Genomic DNA, 24,066 nt, shown 5'->3' with positions numbered 1-24,066 from the left:
ATAACAAAATAAATACTGTAATAAATAAATAAATAGGGCAAAAGGGAGAGCTCATCCTTAAATATGAATTCCAATTAATAAATGCAAAACAAATAAAGGAAATATAAAGTAACCATTAGAACATCACTGTAATAGTTGCAGGCAAGTTTCTTGGATGGATGCTTATATTGGTGGGTAAAAGTTTCAGAACAAACAGTATATTTGAATAGTCTCAATGGATCTCCCCCAGGATATTAATTAATTACACAGAGAAAAATAATAACTTTTCAGGGGAGAAACCTAGCACACTATACACTGGCCAAGTGACAAAAGTTAAAACCACCAGTGGTAAGACATATCAACACATCAACCTCATGTACCCCCGATATAACGTATCAGAAAACAATATAATCATGAGAAAAAAAACAAATGAAAGGAAATACTACAAAATATCTGACTAGTACTCTTCAAAAGTGTCAAGACTTGGAAGGCAAGATAAAACTAAGGAATTGCCACAAACAGGAGGAGACTAAAGAAACATGAAAACTGAATGTAAAACAGGATACTAGAACAGAAAAGAACATATTTGTTTACAAAAAAACCACTAGTCAAATCTGAATAAACCCTGTAGCAATTAATAGTACTGTACCAAGGTTAATTTTTTATAATTTCACCATGATTATTCAGGATGTTAACATTAGACAAAGCTAGGGGAAGGGAAGAGAACCCTCTGTACTATTTTTTAAAAAATAGCTTATTGAGATTTTTTTCCATATCATAAAGTTCACCCATTTAGAATATCCAATTAAATGGCTTTTAGTATATTTTACAGAGTTCTGTAACCATCACCATAATCTAATTTTAAACATTTTCATTCTGCTAAAATGCTTAGCAGTTCATTTTCTATTCTCTCACCGTGATATTTTTACAATTTTTCTGTAAGCTTAAAATTATTTTAAAATATTACAAAGAGCAGTGACATTATGCTGAGTTAAAATTTAAATATACATGTAAACACACAGAACTGTAACATGTAACATAATTTATACCAAGAAAGGAAAATGTGGCTCATGTGTTCTAAAGTTCTTGCACTGTTTAGAAAAGCTAAAAGTGCCAATTAATATTCAACAACTGTGATTAGTCAAGAATGCATACTACAAATCTCCAGGGTAACCAGAGGTTCATTTAACAACAATGAAAAAAAATGCAGCTATAATTGTATAAAACTAATAAATATACAGTCAAACACACAAGGCAAAATTGATAAATCTAAGAGAAATAAGTCTCAAATCACAGTGGGAAACTTTAAAACATCTTTCTCAGAAATTCATGAGTTAAAAAAATCACTAAGTAAACAGAAGATTTGAATATAATCAAGATGACTTAATGAATATAAAAAGAACAACGCCCTCAACAAGCAAAAACATGTATTCTTTTAAACATATATGAACATATTCAAAATACGACCACATGGTATGCTAGTAAAGCAAGTTCCAAGATTTTTTCAAACTAGTAAAATCACACAAAATACATTCTTTTCACAATTCAATTCAGATAGCTATCAAATATACACAGAAGATCCCCAATTTGTTTACAAATTAAGAATTAAGCATTTAAATAAAACATGCCAAAAATTAAAGAAAATTTTTTAATGGATGACAGTAAAATATTACATATCAAAATATGTGGAATAAGAAAACATTTAGAGAGAAATAGTTTTATAAGTATACATTAAAAAAGAAAAAAGGAAATGAAAATCAATGAGTTACATATCTATTATAAAAAGTTAGGTATAGAAGAATAAATTCAACTCCTGTAAAAAAAAAATGGACAGTAAAGATAGAAGAATAAATTCAACTCCCGTAAAAAAAAAAAAAGACAAAAATAATAAAGAGCAGAATTTTTCAAAGCAAAAAATACAAGAAGGCAGAGTGCAGTGGCTCGCACCTATAATCCCAACACTGTGGGAGGCTGAGGCAGGAGGAGAGCTTGAGCCCAGGGGTTCAAGACTAGCCTGGGCAACACAGCGAGGCACTGTCCCCAAAAAGAAAGAAAGAGAGAAACAGAGAAAGAGAGAGTGAGAGTGAGAGAATGAGAGAGAGGGAGAGAGGGAGACAGGGAGGGAGGGAAGGAAAAAGGGAGGGAGGGAGGGAGGGAAGAAAAGAAGGCAGGAAGGCAAGAAGGCAGGGAGTGAGGGAGGGAACTGATCATTTTTTTTAAGGCACATCATTTAGATATAGACATTAAAAAATAATCAACTCTGAACAACTTTATGCCAATATATATGAAAACTGAAAAAAATCCAATAATAAAATTGAGAACAGAAAAAAGAACCCAACAAACATAAATTTAATAAAATAAGAAAACAAAACAAGGCCATCAAAACTCTTCAGGTGATGAAAGAAAATTAAAAAATAAAGGAGACATAATGAAACAAGAATAGAGAGGAAACTGCACTTGTTAAAATGAACAATGAAGGTGGGGAGAAGGAGCATAAAGATACACAGATATTAAGATATAATTAAAATAGTTTAATATTGGCATGCAAATGGATATAATTATAAACATACAAAAGATTCAGTTGCTTATGCAACATATCATAAAAACATAGAAAATTTAATTGCCCATGAAGTTGTATGTATAAAAAAAGACTGCATCTCAATCCAAGGGGAAAAAATGAAAAATTTAATAAGTGGTACTGGAATTTTTGGAAAGTCATATAAAAAAATTAAATCTATTCACTAGGAAAAGTTACAAATGGATCAGAGATTTAAGTGTAAGAAAAGGCAACCATAAAAGTATTAAGAGCAAACATGCATTAATCAACCATAGTAGGTCATGCTGGTATCATATGCTGATGATGCATCATGTGTGATGGAAAGGGCACTTCACCTCTGTGGAATTCGTCCCAAAAACCCAGTCTAGTCCTAGAAGATATCAAATCCCAAATTAAGTAGCAGTCTACAAAAAAACTGACCAGTATTTTTCAAAAGTGTCAAGGTCATGAAAAACAAGGAAACCTACATGTATTGGGGAAGATTAAGAAGATATGACAACTAAATGCAATGTGGCATACTGAATTGGATCCTGGAATGGGAGTAGGTTAAGGGTTAAAAACCAGGAAAACCAAAACAAAGTTGATAGGCTAATTAACAGTACTATACCAGTGTTAATTTCTTAGTTTTAATAAATATATTATAGTTATATAAGCTGTAGATACTAGGGAAAGCTGAATGAAAGCTAAATGGGAACTCTCTGAACTATCTGTTACTCATCTGTAAGTCTAAAATTATTTCAAGATAAAATGCTTAAAGAAAAAAATAAAGTATACCATGCAAATGCTAATTTTAAAGAAAGCTGCCATGGATATATTAACATCAGAAAAAGCAGACTACAGGACAACTAATATTAGCAGGGATGAAGGGGGCATGTGATGATAAAATAGTCTATCAAGAAAATATAATAACTGTAAAGGTGTATTAATCTATTATCACAAGTTCAATGTACGTGAAGCAAAAATGACAGAAATGAAAGGAGAAACAGACAAATCTACAAGTATAGCTGGAGATAATGGCATTCCTTTTTTGGTAATATGTATACCATATATAAAGAGAAAGAAAATCAGTATAAATATTGAAAACTTGAATAAAACTATCAATCAACTTGACTTAATTGGCAACCACAGACCACTATAAACAATGATAGAATAAACATTATTTTCAAAAGCACATGAAACATTTTTCAAAATAAGTCATAGCCTAGCACCATAAAACAAGTTTCAATAAATATAGAAAGCCCAAAATCATATAGTCTCTGACCATAAAATAATTAAATTAGAAACCAATTTTTTTAAAAGTTTTCTGGAAAATCCCCAAGTATTTAAAAACACCACCATGGAGGGGTATCATCGCAAAACATAGCAGAGTAGGGGGCTCCAAAAATTTCTCTTCACTGAAGTGACTGTTAAGCTGGCAAAAACTAACAAAATCAACTTTTTCAGAACTCTGAAAGCTAATCAAAACTCATAGTAACCAGGGGAGTTCTTAATGAGGAAAGAGGCTGGGAAATTTTGGTAAAAGGATGGTATGGTGCTTTCGCTTGTCCACTTACCGTTCATCCCCCATTCCCCAGATCAATGGCGGCCGCCAGGATGATGGCTCAATCTTGGTGAGGCTTGCTGGTACTAATGGGACAATATGGACCTTGTTATCAAATATTTGTGGTTATTTATTTTGACCTGATAGACTGGCAGAGAGGCTTGCTTTTGTGTCAGCTCCTTCAGGCTAGAGCAGATTTCCAAGCATTGTCTGTCAAAATCACTTAAAGACATATACTACTCACAGATACCTGGGAAAAGAGACAGCAGGTGGGACAAGTAGATGGACTAAAAAGTTTAGGAAAGAGAAGAATAAAAAAGAACATATTTGGTAAAATAAGGGCTTCGAGTGGCTTCCACATACACCAGGGAATCCAGAGTGTAACGCATATGCTGATAGCCATAGCCATGCTCAGAAAAGACCTTATAAAAGGTACATACCTCTGGCTGATCTTTAGGCTCAGTGCAAGCAGTAGCTGGAGGCTAAGGCAGAGTTGTAGACTAACTGGCTGAACGTTGAAGGAATACATCAGATTAGAGCCAATCTAAAATGACTGAGAGAGTATGTTTTTCTCTTTTTGGCTTCAGTGGTTCAAGGTCAAGTCACTGGCTGACATTGAAATAACAAAACAAAGACTTCAGGGACTACATGACAAGGAAGTCTTTGTAAAAATAGTCTGGAAAAGTCACTAAGCAAACAGGCAACAGCAGACCTCAATAAGCAACAACAGCAAACTCTGGGAAGCTGAAGGAAATCTAGATTTCCACAATTACCATATTATAACATTCAAGATGTTAGTTGTCAATAAAAACTATAAGGCATAAAAAGAAATAAGAATTTTTGACCCATTAATAGGAGAACAAGAAGTTAACAGAAAGCTACATTGAGATAGCTTACATATTGGATTTATCAGGCAAAGACTTGAAATCAACTGTCCTGAATACACTCAAAGAACTAAAAGAACTATGGTCAAGAAACTAAGGAAAACCAGGAAAACAACACCTGAACAAATAGAGAATATCAATAAAGAGAACAAAATTGTAAAAAGGAACCAACTAGAAATTCAGGACCTGAGAAGTATAATACTCAAAATTTAAAAATGACCAGAAGAGTTCAACAGCAGATGTGAGAAGGCACAAGAAACAATCAGCAAACTTGAAGGTAGGACAATTGAAATTATTCAATCTAAGGAGCAGAAAGAAAAAGTGAAGAGAGTTTAATGGACCTGTGGAATGACATCGAGGGTATCAACATGCATATAATGGAAGTCACAAAGGAAGAAGAGAGAAAGAAAGGCAAAAAGGCATACCTGAAGAAATAATGTCCAAAAAACTTCCCAAATTAGATAAAAGACATGACTACACATCCAAAAATGTCAACAAACTCCAAGGAGGATAAAAAAAGAAATCCACACCAAAGCATATTATAATAAAACTGTCTAAAATCAGACAAGAGAAAATCTTAAAAACAACAAGAGGGAAATGATTCATCATACACAAGGAGTCTTCAATAAGATAGTCAATTCCTAATGAGAAACCATGAAGGCTGGAAGTGGCAGAATGACATATTTTAAATCCTGAAAGAAAAAAAAATCCTGTTAACTAACAATCCAATATCTGGCAAAACTATACTTCAAAAATGACAGGAGAGCTGGGACAACTGGATATCTTCATGCAAAAGAAAGATAGTGGATGTCTCTATCACATTATATATAAAAATTAACTCAAAATGAATTAACTACTTCAATATAATAGTTAAAATATAATAGTTAAATAAATACTTAAATATAATAGTTAAAACAGAAGAAAACACAGGGATGTAAATCTTCATGACCTTGGATTTTGCAACAGATTCTTATATCTGACACTAGAAACACAAGCAACAAAATAAAAAATAAAGAATTTAGACTTAATCAAAATTCAAAACTTTTGTATTTCAAAGGACACCACCAAGAAACTGAAAAGAAAACCCAAAAGAATTGGCAGAAAATATCTGTAAGTCATATAATCTGATAAAAGTCTAGTAACCAAACATATAAAGAAACATTACAACTCAACAACAACAAACAATCCAATTAAAAAATGGAGAAAGTACTTAAACAGATATTTCTACAAGAGAGATTCACAAATGGACAACAAGCACATGAAAAGACCCTCAACATAAAGTCATTAAACAAATACAAAACAAAACTACAATAAGATATCATTTAAATCTAAGATAGCTATAATATAATAAATGGAAAATAACAAGTGTTGGCAAGCATGTGAAGAGACCAGAATCCTTGTACATTGATGGTAGAAATATTAAAACACTCTGCAGCTGCAGAAAACATTTTCATAGCTCTTCACAAACTTCAACATAGAATTACCATGCAGTCCAGCAATCCCATTCCTAGGTGTATACCCAAAGGAATTTGAAAACAAATCCTTGTACATAAATGTTCATAGCAGCACCATACACAATAGTCAAAAAGTGAAAACAAACAAAAAGGGCTATCAACAGATAAATAAATCAATAAATTGTGGTAAAACTTTACAATAGAATCTGATTTAGCATAAAAAGAAATGAAGTATTGCTACACATTACAACATAGATTCACCTTGAAAACATTGTGAAAGAAGCCAAACACAAAAGATCACACTATATAATTCCATTTAGATAAAATATCAAGAATAGGTAATCAACAGAAACGGTAAACTGGTGGGTACCAGGGGCTGAAGAGAGGAGAAATAAATACCGTTTATTTATTAAATGAGTGTGAAGATTTTTTTGCAGTGATGAAAATGTTCTCAAACTAGATAAAGATTGTGGTTGCACAACACTGTGTATATACTAAATGCCACTGCCTTGTGTACTTAAAATGGATGATTTAACATTATGTGAACTTAACTCTCAAAATTAAAAAAAAGGTGGGGAGAATGGGAAAATTAAGATATTCCCAATGGAACAAAAGCTGAGTGAGTTCATCACTAGTAGACCCGTCCTACAACAAATGCTAACAAGGGTCCTTCAGGCTAAAATGAACAAATATTAAACAATAACTCACAGACATCCAAAGAAATAAAGAAAACTGGTAAAGGTAACTAGGTAAGTAAATACAAGAGTCAGTAGTATTGTATTTTTGATATGGAACTTCTTTTACTTTGAATATGATTTAAAAGACAACTTAAACAATAATTATCAATCCAAGTTAATGAGCACCATATTAATTCATTAGGGCTGCCATAACAAAGTACCACAGACTGAGTAGCCTGAACAACTGAAACTTATTTCCTCCTATTTCTGGAGGCTAGAAGTCCAAGATCAAGGTGTCAGCAGGATTAGTTTCTTCTGAAGTCTCTCCCAGATGCCTGCCTTCTTGCTGTGTCCTCACATAGTCTTTCCACTGTATGCATGCATGTCTGTGTTCTAATCTACTCTTCTTATATAGGTAACAGTCATGTTGGATTAAGGCTTACCCATATGATCTCACTTAACCTTAATAACCACTTTTAAGGACCTGTCTCCAAACACAATCACCTTCTGAGATACTGAGGATTAACACTTCAACATATGAATTTAGGGAGGACACAATTCAGCCCATAAAAAGCACACGGTGGGCCGGGTGCAGTGGCTCACGCCTATAATCCCAGCACTTTGGGAGGCTGAGGTGGGTGAATCACCTGAGGTCAGGAGTTCAAGACCAGCCTGGCTAACCTGGTGAAACCTCGTCTCTATTAAAAATACAAAAAAATTAGCTGGGCTTGGTGGCGGGCACCTGTAACAGCTACGCAGGAGGCTGACGCAGGAGAATCACTTGAACCCAGAAGACGGAGGTTGCAGTGAGCCAGGATTGTGCCATTGCACTCCAGCCTGGGCAACAGAGCAAGACTCTGTCAAAAAAATAAAAATAAAAAAATTAAAAAAAGCACACAGTGTATAAAAATGTAACTAATGACAGTAACAACATAGGATAGAAGATGCAGCTGTGTAGAGGCAGAGTTTTTAATGTGCCATTGAAGCTAAGTTGGTAAAAATTCAAATCAGAGTGTCACAAATTTACTATGGTAACTGTAAGCCCCAGGGTAACCACTAAGAAAATAAATTTAAAAATATATAGAAAAAGAAATGAAGAGGGAATGAAAATGATACATTAGAAAAAAATCAAACAGAAATGACGGTACTATTGGGGTAACTGAGGAACAAATAAAGAAATGTCTTTTTATACACATATGCAAAATAGTCATTTCTTCTAAGTAATTACTTTAAATGTAAATGGGTTATACTCATCAAATAAAGGGTGGAGGTAAATCTTTAAAAGTCATAATCTAACTACAGGATCTTTAAAAATCATAATCTACAGGTTTATATTCCCCAGAAGATAATCACTTTAAATCAAAAGACACATAGGTTGAAAGTTAAAAGATGGAAAAATTTATTCCATTCAAGTAACATGCAAATATTAACCAAAAAACAGTTTAGTTTGCTATATTAACGTCGAACAAATAGGCTTTAAAACAACGAATGCTACAATAGGCAGAGACAGTCAATTCCTCAAGAAGATACAAAAATTATAAAAATATACACCAAACAGCACCTCAAAATATATGAAGAAAATATTAACATAGCTGAAGATAAAATAAACAGTTCTAGAATAATAGAGAATTAAATAACACACTTTCAATAACATATAGAACATCTAGACAGAAATAAGAAAGTGTGGCAGACTGCCACAGTTACTACTTGAGACCGTGATTACAGCTGGTACTACTGTTACTGTTTGAGACTGCCATTACAGCAGTTACTACTGTTACTGCTTGAGACCGTCATTAGTAGACTGAACATAGGGATGAACATAGAAATGATAACAAAAAACAAAAGAAACTGTTTTAAAGAAGGGTCCAGGGAAAGAAAAGAGCTCCCTGCTTCTAGTGAGCAAAGGTAGCCCCTGAGCTTCCACAGCCCTTCGTATTTATTGGGTAGCAAGAGCAGGGAGGAGGAGGTAATGATTGGTCAGCTGCTTGATTGATCACAGGTTCATGTTATTGCTAACAGGCTTCAGATTTGCCTAATCACAAGAAACACTTGTGCCTAGGTCGTGACTGCCCTCAGCATTCCTACTGGGTGACAGATGCAGTTTGTCAGTTTGCTAACATTCTGCATTTATAAGAAACAGTTTTCTGTTTACTCACATAGCCTCCAGTGGTATACTGAGTTGATCACGACCCTCATTCTTTCAGCCTGTAACAAGAAAGGACTTGAACAACACAATAACCAGCTAAACCTAAAAGACATACACAGAACACTCAACCAAGTAACAGCTAAATACATATTATTCCCAAGTGCACATGGAATATTCTCCAGGATAAACCACATGTTAGGTCATAAAACAAGTCGCAATATATTTTAAAAGACTGAAAACATACAAAGTACCTTTTCCACCACAATAGAATAAAATTCTAAATCAAGAACAAAAGAAAAACCAAAACAATGCACAAATATGTGGAAATTAACACACTTTTAAACAATCAGTAAGTCAAAGAAGAAATCACAAAGAAAATTAGAAAGTATCTTGAAATGAATGAAAACAAAAACACAACATACCAAAACTGTGGGATGCAGCAAAAGCAGTGCTCAGAGGAAAATTTATAGCTATAAATTCCTACCTTAAATTAAAAAAGAGATCTCAAATCAGTAACTTAACTTTACACCTGAAGGAACTAGAAACCAAAAGCAAACTAAGTAAAAAGCCAGCAAAAGGAAGAAAATAAATATTAGAATAAAGACAGAGAACTAAAAAAATACAATATATAAAAACAAAACTTGGTACTTTGAAAATATCAACAAAATTGACAAATTTTTAGCTAGGCTTATGAAGAAAATAAGAGATAATGTAAATAAAATTAGAAATAAAAGTGGAGACATTATTACTAACTTTACAGAAATAAAAAGTATTATAAGAGAATACTATGAACAATTGTATGTCAACAAATTAGATAACCTAGATAAAATGGACAAATTCCTAAAAAAACAAAAAAAATTAACAAAACTGACTCAAGAGCAAACAGAAGATCTGAATGGACCTATACCAAGTAAAATGATTGAATCAGTAATCAAAACCTTCCCAACAAAGACAATCCAGGGACCAGATGGCTTCACCGATTAATTCTACCAAACACTTAAAGAATGAACAGCAATCCATCTCGAACACTTCCAAAAAACATAAGGGGAGGAAATACTTTCTAATTCATGTTATGAGGCCAGCATTACCTGATGCCAAAGCCAGATAAAGACACTATGAGAAAAGAAAACTACAGACAATATCCTTTATGAATACAGATTCAAAAATCCCCAACAAAATGCCAGCAAACCAAATCCAAAAGCATATTAAGTGATTTTATAACACAACCAATTGGTATTTATCTCAGGAATACAACGATGATTCAACACAAGAAAATTAATCAATGTAATACAGCATATTAGCAGAAAAAAAAAACACAAAAACATGACTATATCAATTGAGGCAGAAAAGCTTTTGACAAAATCTAAAGCCCTTTCATGACAAAAACACTCAAACTAAGAAAAGCATGAAAGTTCCTTAACATGGTAAAGGGCACTTATGAAAAACCCACAGCTAACATGTTACTCCACTGACGAAAAACTGAGAGTTTTCCCACTTAGATCAGGAAAAAGACAGATGCCTGCTTCTGCCACTCCACTAATCAATGTATTAGAAATTCTAGGCAGAGCACTAAGGCAAGGAAGAGAAATAATGAATGCTGGTGCAGTTCAACTCAGTCCTGCCTGGGACATGAATCATCCTTTGGCCAGCATATCCACACTGTATAGGAGTTAGTCATGTAGCATCCCTCTCAGTTATCAGATTGAGCTATGACAGTGCTTGTGGTTAAGTAACTCTTATTTTAGTAAATAATGGCTCCACAGCACAAGAGTAGTGATGCTGGCATATTGTTCTTATTGATCTATTTAATTATTAGTTATTGTTGTTAATCCCCTACTGTGCCTAACTTATAAATTGAACTTTATTATAGGTATGTAAGTATAGGAAAAAATATATATATAGGATTTGGTACTATCAGCAGTTTCAGGCATCCACTGAAGGTCTTGGAACATATTCCCTGATAAGGGAGACTACTGTATATAGAAAAGCCTGGAGAATCCTCAATAAATAAATAAATAAAACTATTACAGCTTATTAACAAATTCAGTAAAGTTTCAGAGTACAAGATCAACACACAATAGCCATTTGTGTTCCTCTACACCAGCAATGAACAATCTGAAAGGATACTAAGAAAACCATCTCATTTACAAAAGCATCAAAATGAATAAAATAAAAAAGGTAGATAATTTAGATTTCTCTACCTTTTCTTTTGTACTTCAAAGAACACCACTGAGAAAGTGAAAAGACAACCCACAGAATGGAAGACATATCTGTAAAGCATACATCTGATAATGATCTATCATCCAGAATATCTAAAAATCCAGTTATAATAACAAAAAAGAAAAACACCCCAATTTTATTTTAAATGGGCAAAAGATTTGAATAGACATTTCTTCAAAGAGGATATATACAAATGGCCAAAAAGCACATGAAAAGATTTTTCAGCATCATTAGCCACCTGGGAAATGTAAATCAAAACCACATGATACCACTGCATATCTACTAGCATGGCTATAATCCAAAAAATGGTGACAAGAATGTGGAGAAACTAGAATCCTTACACATTGACAGGAATGTAAGATGGTTTGGCTGTTGTAGAAAATAGTTTGGCATTTCCTCAAAAAGTTCAACATGGAATTACCATAAGACTAAACAATTCAGCTCCTGGGTATATACAAAATAACTGAAACACATGCTCAAACAAAACTTGTACTCAAATATTCATGTAGTTTAAACAGCCAAAAGATGGAGACAACCCAAATGTCCATCAAAGTATGAATGGATAAACAAAATGTGGCATATCCACACAATGAACTGTTACTCAGCCAACCTTGAAATTATTCTAATAGAAAGAAGGTGGACAGAATAGGCCCCATATTCTATAATTCCAGTTATATAGAATAACCAGAGTCAGCAAATCCTTAGAGACAGAAAACAGATTAGAAGCTGTCAGAGCCACGGGGAAACAAGAAAATGGGGAGTAACTGGTGAACAGATAGTTTCCTTTGGGATTATGAAAATGTTCTAGAACTAGAAAATGGTGATGGTTGTATAACACTATGAGTATACTAAATGTCACTAATGATCAATTTATGTCATGTGTATTTTACCACATTAAACAAACACACATATTATTTTCACTTAAATGATGTGGTAAAATTCACGGCTATAGAAAGTAGAACAGTGGTTACCAGGGGCTGGTGAGAGGAGTAATGAGGAGTTGTTTAACGGACATTGCGTTTCACAGAAGATGAAAGAAGTTCTGAAGATTGGTTGCACGACAATGTGAATGTACTTACCACTACTGAACTGTACACTAAAAAACTGGTTAGAATAGTAAATTTTATGTATATCTTACTGTAATTTTAAAAATTAAATTAAAATATACTAAGGCATTTCATGAAAACTACAAACATATTTAACAAAATAACAGGTAATCAATTCAACAGAGTAAAAATAAAAATAAAAAACAGACCATGACCAAATGAGGCTTAAGCCAGGAACACAAGGTAAATTAAACATTCAAAAATCAATCAATGTAGTTTACCTCATTAACGGAAAAAAGAATAAAAATCACATGTTCAGCAATAAAAGATAAAAAAAATTGACAAATTCTACTCCAATTTATGACTAAAGATAAAAACTCTCAATAAACTAGAAACAAAAATAAATTTTCTCAATTTGATAAAGAACATCTATTAAAAAATGTACAGCTTACATTGTACATAATGGTGAAAGATTTAAGATCAAGAACAAGAAAAGGCAAAGACGTCCACTCACCAGTTTCATTCAACATTGTACTGGAAGTACTACCCAATGCAAAAGGGCAAAAAAAAAAAAAAAAAAGCATCTATAGATTGGAAAGGAAAAAAGCAAAACTGTTTTTATTTGTAGATGACATCTTTTATGCACAAAATCCAAAGGATTCTACCAAAAAACGACTGTAACAAGCAAATTTTAAAAGGTTGAAGGATACCAAGCCAATATATGTTAAAAAAAAAAATCTATTTTTCAAATGAGCAATCAAAAAATTGAATATTGAATGTATAATAAAATTTCTAATAACACCACTTACAATAGTATAAAAGCCATAAAAAACTTCAAGATACATTTAACAAAACCTATAACCTGAAAATGACATATCACTGCCTAGAAAAATTAAAGAAAATTTAAATACTTCATAGATAATTTTTTGTAAATTGAAAGACTCGATAATGTTAGTTTTCTTCAAATTGATCTGTATGTCCAATAAACTTCATCCAAAATTCCAGGAAACAATTTTCCTTTAGAAATTGACAAGCTGATTCTAAAATTTACAGTGAAATGCAAAGGACCTCAAAGAGTCAAAATAATTTTCAAAAATAAGAACAAAGCTAAAGGATTTACCTGATTTTAAGACAATATAAAATTAATCAAGTCAGTGCAGTGCTGGCATAAGGATAGACATATACATCAGCGAATGAAACAAAGAGTCTAGAAATAAACCATGCATGTATGTTCAATTGAGTGTGACAAGGAGGCTAAGGTAATTCTGTAGGAAGTCTTTTCTAACATAGAAAAACAACTTTTGCAATTTGTGATGGGCAGAATTTCATATATAGAGCACTAAAAACCTGGACCACAAAAGGAAAAAATTGATAAACTGAACTTTGTCAAGATCCAAAATTTTATCAAAAGAAAGCATTAAGTTAATTATAAAGGAAGCTGCAGACTGAGAATAAAACGCATATTTGACAACTCATATACAGAATATATAAAGAACTCTAATACCTCAATATTAAGAAGAGAACGTGATGGGTAAAAAAAGGGGAAAAAGATTTGACAGACACTTCACTAAGGAAGAATGACACATTAGTCATGTTACTATAATGTGATTATCACACCAATAATCACATTAGTCACCGGTAAACACTAATTATTTCTACAAGGAGAAACCACTACACTCATTAGAAGGGCTAAAATTTAAAGAAATGACAATACCAAAGTTGGTGAGTATACAGAATAATGGAACTCACATAAGTTGCTAGTGTAAATGTGAAATGGCACAATCACGTTGGGAAGCGGTTGGGAAGTTTCTTACAAAGTTATAGACACACTTAACATATAATTGAGCATTTACTGAAGAAAAATAATTATGTTCATGCAAAAACTTGTGCATGAATGTTTATGGAAGCTTCATTCATAAAAGGCAAAAACCTGAAGAACCCAAATGCCCATTAATAGAAGAAGAGATAAACAAATTGAAGTATGGACCTATGATGAAATACTATTCAACAATAAAAAATGAGTACTCATACACAGCAACTTGAAAACAACTAAAAACATGATGCTGTAAAATAAGCCAGATACAGAGGTCAAATATTGTATGATTTCACTTATATGAGTTACATAGATCAGTCAAATTTATAGAGACACACAGAAAAGTGATTACTAGGGGCAAGAGGGAAAGGAGAATGAGGAGGTATTATTGAATGGGTACAATTTCAGTTTGTGATAAAAAAAGTTCTGGAGATGGATGGTAGAGATGGTTGCACAGCACTATGCATGTACTTAATGTCATTGAACTGTACACTTAAAAATGGTTATGATGGTAAATTTTATGTTAGGTGTACTTTACCACCCCCCATCCAAACCATTAGGTAGAGGGAAAAAAGACAGTAAAAGAGTATATATATACTGTGTGGCCATTTATATGGTGTGCCAGAATATGTAAAACTAAACTATAATAATGGAAACTATATTAATGGTTGCCTGGGATGGGGGAGAAAGGGGAAACAGACTGTAAAAGGTCTAGAGGAAACTATTTGGAGTAACACAAATGCTGTATATCATGAATAGGAAATCTTGTATATCTTATATTTGTCAAACCTCATTGAAATCTGCACTTAAAAATTGGTTCATGTTATTGCGTGCAAATTGCACTTTGACATATTTATAAATAAACAGATTGATAAGCAAGCCAGTATGCTTGATAAAAAAAAAATGCAACAGAATAGAAAATAATATAGACTACTCTTTCTAGAAAAAAGGTTATGTCTTGTAATGCAAAGAAGGTAGTGACAAGGGGGAAATATATAGTGAAAGGAGCATTTTTAAGATAAAAGAGACGTAAGTATACTTAACTATTTCAAACCAGATTGAAAATTCAGAGGGAAAAGAACATAAAAACTGGGAATGTTTTGTTACCACTGCTTTATATGAGATTCTGTTCTCTACATTCCCACATCAATCAAACAGTCTTGCAAATAAGAAAGCAAAGAAAACAGTTTCAAAGTATGAGTAGACAAAAGTAGACAAAGTAGACTGAAATATCCAGTAGAGGAAACTCAGCAAATTTTAAGAAATCAAGAACACATTATTCCCATATATTTGTACGTTAATAGTAAATACAGTAATAATGGGGTTCTTTAGCAGTATATAAGCAGATTTTTACTAATACTGACGTTGTACTAACACACTGACCTTCTATAAAGAAATTACAAAAAAAGAAAACCTAGCATATTTTGTAGGAAGTAGAGGGTTATTAAATACCAAAATGACATTGTTTTTCTATGTTAGAAAAGACTTCCTACAGAATTACCTTAGCCTCCTTGTCACACTCAATTGAACATACATGCATGGTTTATTTCTAGACTCTTTGTTTCATTCGCTGATGTATATGTCTATCCTTATGCCAGCACTGCACTGACTTGATTAATTTTATATCAAGTCATATACATCACTTTTTCCCCTTTTTTTACGCATCACGTTCTCTTCTTAATATTGAGGTATTAGAGTTCTTTATATATTCTGTATATGAGTTGTCAAATATGGGTTTTATTCTCAGTCTGCAGCTTCCTTTATAATTAACTTAATGCTCTAATATTTCAGGTATTCTCCAAGCTTGGCAGCTCAAATGAAATGGGTCAGCAGCACAATAATGGCAACGTAGGACCATTAACAAACAGAGTCAAACAAATAGCAATAGCTTTTCAATACCATCAAAACATATTTAATAACTCCTCATCAAAGGACTTATTATGTAGTAATGGCCTCACAAGAACATCATCTTCAAATACTGAGGATAACAATGAAATGTTTTCCCAATAAAAGAACACTGAAATTAATGAAAACTCTACTTTAGAAAATAGGGCAGCCAAAGAATTCTAATGAAAGAGATTACTACTTATCTCAGGTAGCATATCAAATTCAGACTAAGGCATGTACTTTGAATTCTCACACCCTGTATTCTGGCTCCCAAAACATCACTTTTTTATAGTCGTCTTTGATACCCATGATTGTATGACTTAGAGTAAGGTAATTTTTTTAACTTCAGTCTTTTTAAAAACCTCTACAAACTTTACGTTAAGGCTTCAACACAAAATATGTTCAAAACATACCTAATATTGTTATCTTTATTTGCAATTCAATGATAAAAAGTAGTACTATTTTATCAACTTTTATCAACTTTTAGGTATGGTCTCTCCGTAAATTTAACTTTTACAATTTATATTCATCTATTTATCTATAGATACTTTCATTTATTAAGTACCTTTTAGACCCCCAAAACTGGGCATGTATATTTGACAAAGAAATTACACATACAAAGTAGATGAGCCTCATATACATCACTAATAAACTGGAATAGTACTCCCAAACAGCTAAGTATCAAAATTCAAAATCCATCAATTGAAAAGCATTAGGAATTAGCAAGGCAACAATAGATATTCTTGTGAGTGAAATATTTTTTCTTCAGATGCTGAAGGAAAAATCAAAGGTAACTGCTACGCCTCTGATTACAACAATATCAACCTACTTCAACAGTAGTTTCTAAAACTTCCCTCAATAGGTGACCACTACAAATATTTGCATCAAACAATTGGGAAAGTTAAGTAAATAAGAAAATGTAAATTGGAAAGTAGTTTGCTTTTGATGCTTCTTTTTTAACCTTTTTGAGAGGATTCTGGCATCACAGAATGTCTTTTTTCCAAAACTCTTTGCTACCATAAGATCAAAGATATTAAGTCATCAAAATATATTTGCAATTTTCTGTTTTCAATAAGAGTTGTCTTTTGTATAATAAATCATTTCATATAAGGTTTTATCTCACCTGGCCAGTTCTTTAATTAAGTTTGCAATGCGTCTTTTGTCTTCAAGACATAAATCCTTCAATGATGCACTCTTTATTTCTCCCCTGCAGGAATTCTTAAAAAAAAAAAATTTAGTTACACTTTTTCTAAAACCAATTTTTAAAGTCTTTTCAAGAAACCTAGGTGCAAGGTGAAATTTCTTAGATATCTTTTCTCTGGTGCAACACTATCTACCTGTTTCAGTTTAAACCTACCGTGAACTAAAAACAGGCTAAGGAACTGACTGTCCACTAGGACACTTCATGAGATTTACACAGAGAAGCAAGCAGAAAGTAAAAGCAGATATCCCCTGCTTAAATACTGGGGTTTATTAGGGAAACAACTTTCCCTTTGTGAATGTCATAGAAACAAATACTCAACAGAAGATACTGAGAACTGTTATTACACCGTAGTCCCCATGCTGCTTAAGGGTATACTAAGATTAGCAGCAGAGGCACCAGTTACTAAGCATTCAAAATATCCTAACGTTCATCCCAAAGAGTACTAAACCGAAGAGTAATAATAGCAAGAGCTAACAATTACATCTAGTGCTCACTTCATGCCAGGAATATTGTAAGCACTTTGTACTTACTATTCCATTTCATTTGCACAACAATGCTATTAAGTATTAATAGTTACTATTCCTATTCTACTTTAAGGGTACATATCCATGATTATAGCAATTAAATAGCAGAATCAAGACTTAAACACAGGTTCCAGAGTCTGTGCTCTTTAAACACCATATTATTCTAATCTTTTGTGCTACAAAAAGTTTTCCCCAGCACCTCAGCATCATTAGGAGGGGTCCTTAAAGGCATAAACTCAGGGAGTCACGAAGGAATCGTAGGTAACATGTAAAAGGAAGGAGCTATAATCCTTGGCATTTGCGCAACCACCAAAGTTAAGTTAGTCCAATTACCTCGGGTAGCCAAGAATAACTGAAAACCCCTAAAGTGAATTCTGGAAATAGTAATAGCCGAAGGTGGGAAAGAGAGTAGGAAAAAAAATGGAGAAAAGAAGATGATAATAAAATAAGTTTGGTTTTAGAAATGCTCAATGTAAGATGCCAGCAAACCATTCATGTGCAAATGTCTAGGCAGAAGCTGGAAAGGTAGGTCTAGCTTTCAAACTAGAGAAAATCATAAAGATTTAAAAGTCAGTGTATGGTATTATGGATAATGTTAAGATTTTTTATTATTCTTTATACTTTTCTATGTTTTAAATTTTTCTTTAATAATTATGTATTTAAAATTAAGAAAAAATATTAGTATTTTAAAAATCATCTACAAGTCCAAGAAAATTGGCATTTGATTTTAATTTCAATTTAAGTAACGGGATTTTAATTTAATTTAAAGTGGCATTTGAAAGGACAAGTGGAGAATCAGAAGCATGTAACACTGTAGGAGAAAACAAGAAAGAAAAAGTTTCAAGAATAGTGTGGGTTCAACAGTGCTAATGATTAAAAAAGACAAATAGACTGGGGGAAGAAGGCAATGGATTTGGCAATGGAGGAAGTTGCTGATAACCCAGGAAAAGACATTTCATTAGTGATGTGCTGAGTAAAAGAACAAAAGAGAAATCTTTGTAACTAGGCAAAAAAAAAAAAAAAAAAAAACATTAGTGGCATTGTGTTAACAACAGCAAAAATCTGAAAACGCAAATGTCTATTAACTACAGAATAGTAAAACTGTGGCTGGCATATTGATACAATGAAATTCTAGAGGTACTGGTAGCTATGATACTAACTTTCCCCCTCAAAACTACCCTTCCACCCTCTGCTTTGAGATGCTAAGTCTAAGACTCTGGAAACACCATTTCTCCTTCGCCACCTGGCACTCTGTTGAACTCTGCCAACACAAAGAACTAGATGAAGACCAGGAAGAAAGAAGGAAGGCTATTTCCTTCCTGTTACTGACAGTGTCACCCCTGAGTTCCTTACCCTGGCAAGTACTGCTGATTCCAGTTTGCAATTTTTTCCAGCCCTTACAGAACCAGCCTTTATCAGGCCTCCTCAGAAATGGCAGTACCAGCCGGGTTGGTGTCCCATCACCAGAGGTCCAAGTTGCAGCTTTAAGGGGTCCCTCCTCTAAGCTTCTAAGTTTCAATAATTCCGACTTATTCTGCCCTCTCATCCAGTTCTAGAGATTGTGGTTGTTTCTTATAGTTACTACTTTCATGATACTTTAATGTTCCCTTTTTGCCTTTTTGGTTCTCGCACTATTCAATAATTTTTCTTTTAAATATTCTAAGTTAAAATAACTGACTAAACCCCGAGATGGTGAAAAGAAATGAAATATAACTACATACAACATAAAGAAATCTCACGTAACATTGGAAGAGCCATAGAGGGAAAAAAAAAACAAGAAATCTCATAAACATAACATGAAATAAAAAGCAAATCACACAATACAAATGGATATGAGCTCATTTATATAAAGTTCCAAATATATATGAAATACTGTTTCAAAAAAAATGTATTTACACTGTAGGACAGGGCTTGGTAAACCATGGCTGTAAGCCGAATCTGGCCCACTGCCTGTTTTTGTAAACAAAGGTTTATTAAAACATGCTCATTCATTTGCATATTGCTTATGGCTCTTTTAATGCTACTGTGGCAGAGTTGAGTTGTTGAGACAGATGTTACGGCCTGCAAAAGTTAAAGTATTTACTACCTGTCCAATTTATAGAAAAAGTCGGCGAACCCCGATATGGAAAAACAAAAGAATTATAAAGTTCAGGATAGGAATTACCAAAGAAGAAAACATGATGAGGAAAGGCCACATATCTACAGTCACTTGACTTACAACAATGGTATCATTGCAATTCAAAGAAGAAAAGAATCCTCTTCCCAATAGATGGTGTTGGGCCAATACTGACAGTCTATTGACCCAATACTGGCAGTCTATGGGCCCAACACCATCTATTGGGAAGAGGATTCTTTTCTCTCTGAATTGCAGTGATCTTACTTTACACTACATGTGCATATTACTTCCTGATGAATAGTAGGCTTAACTGTAAAAAATAAAGCAATATGGCCACAAAAGAGAGAGGGAACTTGCTGCAGAGTATAATCAGCTAACAGCCTCCAGTTGCCAAACCTTTGGGATCCACTGCACTGTTCATACCAACACCAATGACTGGGAACAGTAGACACACTAGAACTGAGCTATTTCTGATCCAAATGGCATCCTCAAAAGGCAGTATTTGCTCTGGGGTTCCTCACTAGCAAAAAGGACACTTATCTCAGATTGCATGGCAATCTGAAGTCTGAGGTTCTTCCTAGTCAATCTTCCTTCTTTTCCTCTCCTGTCACAGGTGCCAGACTGTAGTGAAATCTGAAGATTCCTGCTCATTCTACTCTTTATGCTTTATAGGCTTTTCCTTCATTAAATCTCTTCCATTTCTAATTCCATCTCGCGGTCTGCTTCCCAGAAGACTTGAACTGACCTAATTACCACTGTGAAATCCTTAATGAATTAAGGATACTCAACATCAATACCAACAAAGACTACACACAGAAAAAAATCACAAGATGGCTGGGCACAGTGGCTCATGCCTATAATCCCAGCACTTTCGGAGGCCGAGGTGGGTGGATCACGAGGTCAGGAGTTCAAGACCAGCCTGGTCAACATAGTGAAACCCCGTCTCTGTTTATACAAAAATCATCTGGGCATGGTAGTGCGTTCCTGTAATCCCAGCTAGTTGGGAGGCTGAGGCATGAGAATTTCTTGAACCAGAACCCAGGAGGCAGAGGTTGCAGTGAGCCGAGACCATGCCACTGTACCTGGGCTACAGAGCGAGATTCTGTCAAAAAAAAAAAAAAAAAAATCACAAGACATGCTCTTCAATGGAAAAAAGGAAAAGAAAAAGCAAACCACCATTTCTAGTCTTAAGAAAAAGCACACATAGACACATATACCCCCCACAACGTAGGACATCCTCTTCTAGCCCAGATGGAGTAACAGGGACCAGATTTACCCTAGTTTCAGAAAACAAAACAAAACAAAAACCTGACAAAAAAACAGGAAACAATAGTTTTCATTGGATAGCAGGCAACACAGAATGATCACTGGAATTGCAGAAACAAACAAGGCGAGCCCTACAACTGTCCCAGCTAACTGCTGTGGAGAGTTTTCAGGGCTAAGGTAGGTAAATCCAGACAAAGCCCAGCAATCTCCCTGAGTTGAAAAGATACAGCTGGGAGTCCAGGAAAGCCAAGGTTTCTAGTGTTTGCAGGGCAAAGTAATGCCAAGGATAGAGCTGCATAGGAGAGCTCCAGGGATCTGCAGAATCCCTTCGCGTCAACTACTGAGCACTGACCAGCATATGTATGTGAGAAAACTACTCATCCCAGGGAAAGAGCCCAAAATGAACAATGGAAACAATTTCTGTAGCTAATACAGCATAGGAGAACAGTCTGTTCCCACCAGCCAGAGAGGAAAACCTTGTAATTTAAGGGGCATCAGGAAGAGTATTCAAAAGAGTATGGCCTACAATGGGCAAAATTACCCCTATACTAAAAGCTGCTCTGGCACCACCTTTAAAAGCTCAAAACGAAGCCTGGAAAGAATCAAATTGCTTCCAAATAACTTATCACTGTCTCAGAACCCAAAAAGGCAAAATGCATACTGTCTTGTGACATCCAATAAAAGACAACCAAGCAGGCAAAGAAGCAGAAAAATACAGCCTATAATTAGGAGAAAAATTGCTCAATTGAAACCTATCCACAAATGACTTGGATGATAGAATTCATAGTCAAGAATATTGAAACAGTTATTATAACTATGTTCCATATGTTCAAGAACCTAGAAGAAAGCATGTCAAGTAGTGACATGGAAGATGTAAACAAAAATAAGAGACTGAAACTGAACTTCTAAAGATAAAACTACATTGTTTCATATGAAAAACACACTGGATGAGATTAGTGGCAGATTAGACATTGCAGAAGGTTAATGAATTTGAAGACATAGCAACAGCAATACAAACTATCCAAGGATAAAAAAAATTTTTTTAATGAAAAAAATATGAACAGAGGATCAGAGAGCTGAGAGGGTACCTTCAAGAGGCCTAGTATTTCTGTAACTAAGGTCACTAGAAAGAGAGGGAAACAAAAATATCTGGAGAAACAATGGCTGAAACATTTCTCAATCTGATGAAAACTATAAACCCACAGTCCCAAAAAGCTCAACAAACCTCAAACAAAAGAGATACTTTAAAAATTACTCCAAGGTAGGATGGGCATGGTGGCTCACACCTGTAATCCCAGCACTTTGGGAGGCCGAGGCAGGCAGATAATGAGGTCAGGAGTTCAAGATCAGCCTGACCAACATGGTGAAACCCCATCTCTACTAAAAATACAAAAATTAGCCGGGTGTGGCGGTGCACGCCCATAATCCCAGCTACTCAGGAGGCTGAGGTAGGAGAATTGCTTGAACCTGGGAAGCGGAGGTTGCAGTAAACCAAGATCGTGCCACTGCACTCTAGCTTGGGCGACACAGCAACACTGCATCTCAAAAAAAAAAATTACTCCAGGGTATACTATAACCAAATTGCTCAAAACCAGTGATAAGAAGAAAATCTTAAAAGCAGCCATATTTAAACACATACACACAGAAAAATAAGCAGGAATAAAAATGACAGCCAACTTCTTAAAAACAATACAAGCCAGGCAACAGTGCAGCAACATCTTTAAAGCACTGAATGAATAAAACTATCAACTCAGAATTTTATAACCAGTAAAAATATCTTTTGAAAAGGAAAGAGAAATAAAGACTTTTCAGGCATACATGAGCTGAAAAAATTCTTTCCTAGCATACCTGATCTAATGTTAAAGGAAGTCTTTTAGGAAATCTGGATACACACAAAAGAATGAAAACACCAGAAATGGTAACTACATGAGTAGATTTAAAAGACTTCTGTTGCATTTGTAAAATTTCTTTAAAAGGCAATTAAAATAAAACGCATCCAAAATGGAATAAAGGCATCCAATAAGAATATGTGAACTATCTCTATTCACAGACAACTTCATCTTATATAGAGAAAATGGTAAGGAATTCACAAAAGAACTATTAGATTAGAAATAGTTTGATAAAGTTGCAGGATACAAGATCAATTCACAAATCAACTGAATTTCTATATACTAGCAATAAACAATCCAACACTGAAATTCAGAAACAACTGTGTTTCTAATAACATCAAAAAGTATAAAACATTTGCTGATTCTATAATGCCTATGGAAACACAGGGACCCAAAATAGCCAAAACAATCTTGAAAAAGAAGAAGTTGGAGGACTTATACTTCCTAATTCCAAAAATAAAAATATAAATCAATGGAACAGAATACAGAGAGTCCAAAAATAAACCCTTACACTTATGGTCAACAGATATTTGACAAGGGTGCCAAGAAATTCAAAGGGGAAAGGACAGTTTTTTTAACAAATGGTGCTGGGACAACTGGATATCTACATGCAAAGGAATAAAGTTAAACTACCACCTCACCCCATATACAAAAATTAACTCAAAATGGAATGAGAACTAAATGTAGGAGTAAAACCTTTAAAATTCTTAGAAAAAAATATAGGCACAAATATTTGTGACCTTGGATTAGGCAACAATTTCTCAGATATGACACCAAAGCAAAGGAGACAGAAGAAAACACTAGATAAACTGAACTTCATCAAAATTTTAAACTTCTGTGCTTCAAAGAACACCAATAAAAAAG

The 24,066-nt window shown here is 33.9% G+C and overlaps 1 protein-coding gene across 5 annotated transcripts in view; it reads right to left on the bottom strand.

Moving 5' to 3' along the window:
* The window catches only part of KIAA1328 (KIAA1328 ortholog), a 403,426-nt gene that overhangs the window by 370,575 nt on the left and 8,785 nt on the right, over positions 1–24,066 (bottom strand). For 4 of the 5 annotated variants that reach the window (XM_019013838.4, XM_019013839.4, XM_063699149.1 and 1 more), the window contains one exon: positions 17,327–17,421. The exons of the other annotated variant lie outside the window; for it this stretch is intronic. In XM_019013838.4, the coding sequence (XP_018869383.3) occupies positions 17,327–17,421 (95 nt within the window). The remainder of the gene's footprint in view (positions 1–17,326; positions 17,422–24,066) is intronic. 5 annotated transcript variants of the gene reach the window in all.

Source organism: Gorilla gorilla, chromosome 17 (genome assembly GCF_029281585.2).
Source record: "Gorilla gorilla gorilla isolate KB3781 chromosome 17, NHGRI_mGorGor1-v2.1_pri, whole genome shotgun sequence".
Taxonomy (NCBI): domain Eukaryota; kingdom Metazoa; phylum Chordata; class Mammalia; order Primates; family Hominidae; genus Gorilla; species Gorilla gorilla.
Note: the sequence above shows the minus strand (reverse complement) of the source record. Positions and strands in the feature narration are given on the sequence as shown.